Source organism: Arachis hypogaea, chromosome 12 (genome assembly GCF_003086295.3).
Source record: "Arachis hypogaea cultivar Tifrunner chromosome 12, arahy.Tifrunner.gnm2.J5K5, whole genome shotgun sequence".
NCBI classification, from domain to species: Eukaryota; Viridiplantae; Streptophyta; class Magnoliopsida; order Fabales; family Fabaceae; genus Arachis; species Arachis hypogaea.
This window is the reverse complement of record NC_092047.1, coordinates 86,628,426-86,636,863: the sequence shown is the minus strand read 5'-3', so window position 1 is coordinate 86,636,863 and position 8,438 is coordinate 86,628,426. Positions and strand designations below refer to the sequence as shown.

Genomic DNA, 8,438 nt, shown 5'->3' with positions numbered 1-8,438 from the left:
GTATTAGAATTTCTCAATTAATTTGGTGGTTCATTTGATCTGCTGTCATTAACTAATGATGTTAATAGTTAATTAGAACCACAAAAATGCCGCATATTTAATAGAGATAAAAAAGAAGTCTTTAGCACCCAAAATCTCATATAAAAAACAAGGACTTCATCATCTTCATATGACTCTTCAAAATTAGCAATCAAATCAACTGACAAATTCAATATATTTAATCTATTGATATAAAATATGAAGAGAAAAATTACTCCTCAAATCACCTTTGATTGCTTTAAGTTATTAATTGAAATGTAACTTTCGGTGTTCAATCAATTGACAAATCCAAGAATCTAAATAAAAAGGTGAATAAAAAAATGAAACCCGAGTAAAGAAATAAAAGGAAGAAGAAAAAGAACCTGAGAACTGAGATGGTGCTGGTGGCGACGGAGGTCGGAGATGACTGTGGCAAGAAACACGTGCAGCTGTAGCAAATCGAACCACAGATAGAAGAAAAGAAGCAGGGAAACATTGGTCAGGGCCAGCAAATGTAGCGCCAATCGAAGCTCATGGAGAAAGGGTTAGGGTTAACAAGATTCGGGGGGGCTCATGGAGCAATGAATTTCATAGTAAAATTAGACAAAAATCAATTAGCTAAAATAAAAATTGGACTTGTAACAAACACAATTAGCTAGTATAATTAGACAAATTTCAATAACTCACCTCGTTTTGCTGCTCCAGCAACGTAAAAAAATAAAATTAATGACCTAGGAGGAAAAAGAAGACAAAATAAGAAAGTGAATACCCAAACAAACAAAGAAAGGAAGAAAGAACAAAACCAGTGATAGATGGTGACAGTGAAAGGTTGGCGGCGACATAGATTGGAGGCGACAAAAGCAGGACGCTCATGCATCTACAGCACATTCGAACAACGCACATGTAGAACGAGATGGCGAGCAGATCTGGAGGAAGAGACGAAACAGAGGAGCTGGACAAGGTCGAATCCGATAACGACCAGGGACGATGGCGAGAGAAGTTGAGGAATGAGCAGAAGTGAAAAATAGAATGAAACAGAAAAAGGACAAGTTGAGGTCGAACCCTTGATGGATAGAGTCAGGTTAGCAGCGGGTTTGTAAAAATCGCTACAAATCGAATCATACAACTGCTCTTCTTAAAACCGCAGTCAGAATCACCGTTAATTTGGCAAATTGTGGCGGCTGTCAAAACAGATACTAATAATCTGCCGCTATCTTTCGCTTTTGTTGTAGTGGTATTATATCAACAAACTCTGACGTCGTTAATAATAGAAGTGATGGAATGACTAATATGATTAATTTAAAATATTTAAAGGACAAATTTAATTAAAAAAAAACTCTTCGAAAACTAAATTAGAAAACGAGTGATCTTTCATGAATTAATTTGACCATTTACTCTTTAAAGTACTAAACTATATTTTACACATTAATTTTAAAATACTAATTTATACTTATATATTATTTGAAATTCTTTGATTGTATTAAAAATTATAAATACTAATTTAATATTAAAATAAAATTAATCTTAAAAAAATTAAAATACCCTTTTAGAATAAAAATTAAAATACTCTTTGAGAATAAATATTTTTTAATTTTGGTAAAAAATTATAAAATTAAACTTAAAAAAATACTAAAATACCCTTGTAACTAATTTTTATAAGAACACAACAAAGTTTGAATGTTAGTAAAAATACTAAAGTAATTTTATAAGAACTAATTCGTATAATTTAATTTTTAAGATATTAAAATAGTCTTTTAGGATTAATCTTGAAAATAATAATAGTACTCATTTCAGTTTTTATCTTCCAGTCTTTCTCTCAATATTAGTCTATCATCCAGACGCAATGTAATAATTTTATTTATATTTAATAAGCTACGTTTAACTTTAGATATAGATAAATAACTAATGAGATTATTATTATTATTATTATTATTATTATTATTATTATTATTATTATTATTATTATTATGTTTGCTTTTTACGTAAGTATATTTATTTTTTTAATTAAATTTATATAATACAAAATTTTTTTATCATTGTGTTTATATTTAGGATAAAATATATAATTAAATTAAACCCAAAATAATATTACACAACTCACCCAAAAAGAGAAACGTTACATTTGAATGTATCTCATTTGATTTATATAGAAATATGCACTTGGGTGATTTGTGTAACGTTTTTCTTTTTTGGTGAATTGTGTATTATTATTTTAAGTTTGGTTTAATTATGCATTTTATCCTTATATTTAATAGTATAATTTTGTTTCACACAAAAAAAAAATTATTATATGTTTGTTTGCTTTTTAAGTATATATATATATATATATATATATATATTTTAATTATATTTATATAATAAAAGTTTTTTTATTATTGTCTTCATATTTAATGTTATAATTTTGTTTTGCACAAAATAAAATTATTATATATTTGTTTGCTTTTTGCGTGATATATATATATATATATATATATATATATATATATATATATATATATATATATATATATATATTAAATTTATATAACACAAAATCTTTTAGAGAAAGTATAGGGAGCCAATGGAATATTTGTACAATGTGTACAATAGAGGTTTAAGGAAGTATTAGAGATATAACCATTAGTGTTATCTTTTACCATCAGCTAAAGTTTTTGGGATGAGTGGTATGATGACATGGTATCATTTTTTAATATGGTTATTCTGGATAGTATGAGCGATGTTCATTTTTTAACTCATATAACCCATTATACACATTGTACAAATATTCTACTCCCTAGTCGGACTCAATCTTTTATCATTGTGTTTATATTTAATATTATATACATAATATATATTTAATATTATTTTTTCTAAGATTCTAATATGTCTTTTTTTTCTGAATTTGGTGTATGAATTTTTAACTTATTTCTTATTTCTTATGTATTATTTATTTTAATTCTAAAGTCCAATAATTTATTTTTTGTACAGACATGTTATAATTAATATTTATATGTTATTTTTTTTTTTGGACTTCAACCCAATATCTAAAACTTACAAAAAAAATTCAAATTTTATAAAAAAAAGTGGTTAACCTTATTAACAGTTTGCCTTTTTAAATTCAGACCATTCAAATAAAATATAATAAATAAAAAGTTCAAATTTAAAAAACTAACAAGGTGTGCAGCACTCCCTACTTAACAAGTAGCGTTTAAGGATAAGCCCATCTTAACGCTATTAATAAAGAGTAACTGATATATCCTTTTATTTTGAAAAAGGTCAAAAAAGTAAATTATCAATTAATTTTTTTTCATTTATATTGCAGTTACTTTTTACTTTTCATTCCACGCATAACTTCCAATCACTTTGTCTTCTTTAAAGTATTTGTCTACTTTTATTAATTTTTTTTTATCTTTTTATATCTTTCTTCATTTATTAAATTAATTATGAATTACTTTTATTTTTTTGTTTCTAAAAAATTGAAAGAAAAAAATGACTCATAATTGACTATGCCAAAAATTCTTCCATTTTTACGATAACTATGAGAAAAAGTGGTTATAACCTTTTAACAATTTGTGATAGTTTGAAAGATGTTTATTTATACTGGATTAAAGTACCGTCAAAGAAAGATTGAGAGTAGATAAAGTATATATTTTTTGCATTCATATGGTTTAGCGATTTTTAAGGAAAAAAAAAGTATACTTTAGAAGGGATGAAAATAAGGAAAAAAAAAGTCTTAATTCATATAGTTTAGTATTACACTATTACGTACTCTATGATATACTATACTCTGACTTGCAATTCGGTCTCAACTTTTAACAAATATAAATAGAGAATTCATTATATGCATACATGCATTTTTTTTAAAAATGATATTATAAAATAATATCATTTAAATTTTTTATTTATAATATTATTTAATTAATATATATCTAAATTTTTCTTCCTCATTCTTTTTACTATTTCAACTCTTAGAATTTATAATTTGTTTTATTCTTTTTTATTCTTCCGTAATTACTTATTGACTATCCTGATGTTTATACTTATCTTCATATAATATTTTATGTACATGTTGATTCACATAAGAATTTTGAATTTTTTTTACTTGTTTTTAAAGTGTTATTCACTTTTAAGTGTAACTAAAATTAATAATTTAATATAAATTGATAAATTATTTTATTTTATTAATTAAAATTATGATGTGATTGTTATTATCTCTCCATTCAACTAATTATAATAATACAAAAAAAATTTATTTTTTTAAAATTTTAGAAAATATGAATGCAATGATCTTTGAATTACATGGCTTAGGATTCAAAGATGATCTTTTAAATGCATATTGATTGCAACTAAAAAAATTGTAAAAATATTGCATAAATAATAGAAAAGGGGTAAGTATGGTTTTGGTCCCTAACGTTGAGGGCCAGAATCGAAACCGTCCCTCATCTAATTTTTTATTTAGAATCGTCCTTAATGTTGCATTTCTAATTAAATTCGTCCTTTCTGATTAAATTTTTTTCTTAATGACAAATCTACCCTTTTCAACGTTAGTGTTTCGCGCGAAACACTTCATGTCTTAAATTGGATGAAAACCCCTGAACGTTAATTAGAACACCCTTTATTCACAACGCTTCGTTAACCAAACCCATTGCATTGTGCCCTAACCCAGAAGCGAAAAGGACCGAAGCTGTTCATGGATTGAAACTGAAGAGAGGAGGCGAGATCGAGCAACTGGAAGGAAGGGACGTCAAGAGTCGCTGAAGCAGTACTGATAGGGTTTGCGTAGGTATGATTTTCCTCCTCGTTTTGACTATGGTAGCTCTCCTTGCAGTGGTTAGTTTCGGGTTAGATGGTTTAGGTTTCGGTGGTCTGTTTATTGTTGAAAAGAGGCCTTGTGTGTGGAGACTAGGGATTAGTGTGGCTGTGAAATAGGATGGTCTGTGTGTTTCATGTTTTTAATTAATTTCTTTGTGTTGTTGTATTTTGATAGTAGTTTATTCAGGGTGTTGTGGAAGACAATGGGTTATTTTAAAGTGAAGGTCTACCATGGAGGATGGTTTACTTATAAGAACGGTCCATTAGAGTATGTGGGAGGAAAAACAATAGTGATTGAAGAGATTGATGGTGATCGGTGGTCTGTATTTGAAGCCTATGTGGAGCTAAAGCAATTTGGTTACGTGGAGGAGAATATCCCATCGTTGTGGTTCAAGGATCCGACACATGAAGATTTGGAAAAAAATTTGAAATTGTTTAAAACTGATGTGGATTCCATTGAGATGTGTAAAATACCAGAGTTGAGAGACTATGTAGAGTTGTATGTTGTCCACAAGGTTGAGGAGGAAGAGGTGTTTCCTGCTGCTGGCTACATTGATGTTGGGGAGAAAGATGGGATGGGTGACATTAGTAGTGAGGGGCAAGAGCTGGTTCTGTATGGTGGATTAGATGAGGGGCAAAACCAATCTGGACCAGGTGGTTCTGATTCTGGGTTAGAGGATGACAATGAAGTTGAGTATGGTAATTCTAGTGATAGTGACAGTCTTGATTCAGAGTATAAACCATCTGGAAAAGAGGACGACAGTAAAGATGATCTGCACTTTACTGACAGTGATGATGAGCTTGATCCTGATGTAAGTGGGTTTCAAGATGTGAATGTCATGAGTAAAAAACGCAGGGATGTGAAAAAGAATGCTGTAGGTAATGAGGACTTTGAAAATGACGAGGGAGGAAACAGTGATGACTTAGATTTGGACCACGAGGTTGGGGCTGAGGGGTCTGATTCAGAGCATCAGGGTGTGAGGTTTCCAGTTCACAAGGCACAAAAAGATATGAATCAATACAAATGGAAAGTTGGTACAGTGTACGCATCTCGGGAGGAGTTCAAGGACACTGTGACTGCTTATGCTGTGCATACCGCAAGGGCAATCAAGTTTAGGAAGTGTGATCTGAAGAGGGTTAGAGCTGTTTGTTCGACTGATTGTCCTTTTTGGTTGTATGCTTCCAAAATCGGGGATGAGGATACTTGGCAGCTCCGCAGCATGAACTTGACTCACACATGTACAAAAGCACACAGGGTGGGGATTCTGCACTCGAAATGGCTCGGGAAGGCGTTTAAGAAGAAGGTTGAAGCAAATCCGAAGGTGAAGATAAGGGAGTTGGTTTCAAAGGCACAAAAAAAGTAGAACTTGACTGTCACTAAGTCACTGGCAAGTTAAGACCAAACAGATTGCACTGGATGAAATTCAGGTAACCTTTCGAGAGCAATATAAAATAATTTATGACTACGGACAGGAGCTCATGAGGGCAAATCCAGGCTTCTCTGTTCGCATACAAGTTCAGAGGTCCCCAGATCTTGATAATGAAGCACCAGCATCATCCATGACGAATTACTGCATCTTTTAGAGAATCTATGTCTGCTTGGAAGCATGCAAGCAGAGCTTCCAGCATTGTAGGTCATTCATTGGTCTTGATGGTTGCTTTTTGAAGACACCACAGGGAGGACAATTGCTCACTGCAATTGGTTGGGATCCGAATGATCAAATGCTGCCCATTGCATATGCGGTTGTAGAGGCTGAAACGAAGGACTCATGGACTTAGTTTCTAAGTCATCTTGCATATGATGTTGGAGTTGAGAAGATGGGAAGATCTACCTTCATGTCTGACCAACAAAAAGTAATCATAATACAATTCAGTTACAACATAAATTATAACAGCTCAATACTCCTTACTTATATGCTGGTTGATTTCATGAATGCAGGGTTTGTTGCCAGCATACGATGATGTTATACCAGGAGTTGATAATCGGTTCTGTGTGAGACACTTGTACAGTAACTTCAGGAAAAGGTTTCCAGGGTTACAATTGAAGAAATTGATGTGGAAGTGTGCTAAGGCGACTCACTGGAAGGCTTGGGAGAGGCACATGGCCGAGGTGAAAGCTGTGAATTAGGAAGCTTTTCGGTACCTAAATGCTATCCCTCCTAGGTATTGGTCTAGATCTAGATTCACCTATAACTCTAAAGTAGATACACTGGTTAATAACATGTCTGAGAGCTTTAACTCTACCATAGTTGATGCTAGAGAGAAGCCTATAGTTACGATGTTAGAGGAGATAAGGGTTAAATTAATGACTAGGTGGGCAGAAAATAGGGAACTTGGACAGAATTATTCAGGGTTAATCTTACCTAGGATTAGATTCAGGTTGGAGAAGAGATCTAGGTTAGCTGGGGAGTGGCGGCCATATTGGTCTGCAGCTCAGAAATATGAGGTTATTAACGGTTTAGACAAGTTTTCTGTTGACTTAGGCACCCATGAATGTTCATGTAGAATGTGGCAGATGAGTGGCATACCTTGTGTCCATGCTATTAGCTGCATCAAGTTCAACGGGCTTGAATTAGAACCTTTTGTGGATGGCTGTTATAAGATAGAAGCGTACTTGAGGTGCTATGAGTCAATCATACAGCCCTTGAATGGACCAGATCTTTGGGAGAGAACATCACACCCTGATGTTATGCCTCCCCCTATCGAAGGCCTAGTCACAAGCTAGTGAAAAAGAGGAGAGCAGCTGCTGGAGATGAAGAACATAGCAGCCGCACTCACTTATCAAGGAAGGGAGAGAAACAAAGGTGCTCTATAGGTAGATCTGTTGGACACAACAAAAGCAGATGCCCTAAACCTATTAAGGACTTGGTATGATTTTTTATGTGTCTTCCTTCTATTTTTTGTTCTGTCTTAAGCATAATATTGGTATGGTAAATGTTTACATGTTTGTGTGACCCAGTAATCAAAGAACAAAGGCAAGCAGCAGATGGGAAGCACCAAATCAAAGCCTCCAACTGCCAAGGGAGGAAGGAAGACTACTTCTTCCTAGCCCATTCCTAAGCTATCTATCAAGAGGAAAGCTGGTTCAACAACTCAGCCACCATCTTCAGCCCAATCCAATAATGCAGCCCAACCAAAAAGGCCTAGAGGCAGGCCCAAGGTGTTGGGCTCAACCCAACATGATCTACAGCCCAACAAGGTTGCCAGCCCAACAAGTTTAGCACCTCCTTCATCCTCATCACAGCCAACAACCAGAAATCTTCCCTCAGCTCAGCCTCCCCTTGGCACATCTTCAAGCCAACCTGTTGGTCACTTCTCTGCCAGGCTTTCTGGAGCACCTCACATTTTTCCAAAGAAACTGAAGTTAATGGCAAAGTTGCCTCCGAGAAAATGGGGCCTGCTTTAGGGAAATGGAAAACTTAGCATCCTATGGGGTTGATTGTATATGATGCATTTTGTCTATTTTGAGTTATGTTTGTGTTAACTTTCTGGTACTTTCAGTGTGACTTATTAGCTACTTTTTGTTAGTGATATTTTGCCTTTGAGCATCTGAACTGTTGTACTTAATTACTGGCTTGGACCGACCAGATGTTTTAGGATTAACTCTGGGTGTGAAACACTTTTTATTA

The 8,438-nt window shown here is 33.1% G+C and overlaps 1 protein-coding gene across 1 annotated transcript; it reads left to right on the top strand.

Annotated features, from left to right (window-relative positions):
* Positions 1-7,030: 7,030 nt before the first annotated feature.
* Positions 7,031-7,534, top strand: LOC140176777 (uncharacterized). Its single transcript, XM_072208321.1, has one exon. It carries the CDS (start codon positions 7,031-7,033, stop codon positions 7,532-7,534), a length of 504 nt encoding a protein of 167 aa, XP_072064422.1.
* Positions 7,535-8,438: the final 904 nt, after the last annotated feature.

Coding starts and splice junctions, on each gene's coding strand:
- LOC140176777 (XM_072208321.1), top strand. CDS start 7,031: ATGTCTGAGAGCTTTAACTCTACCATAGTTGATGCTAGAGAGAAGCCT.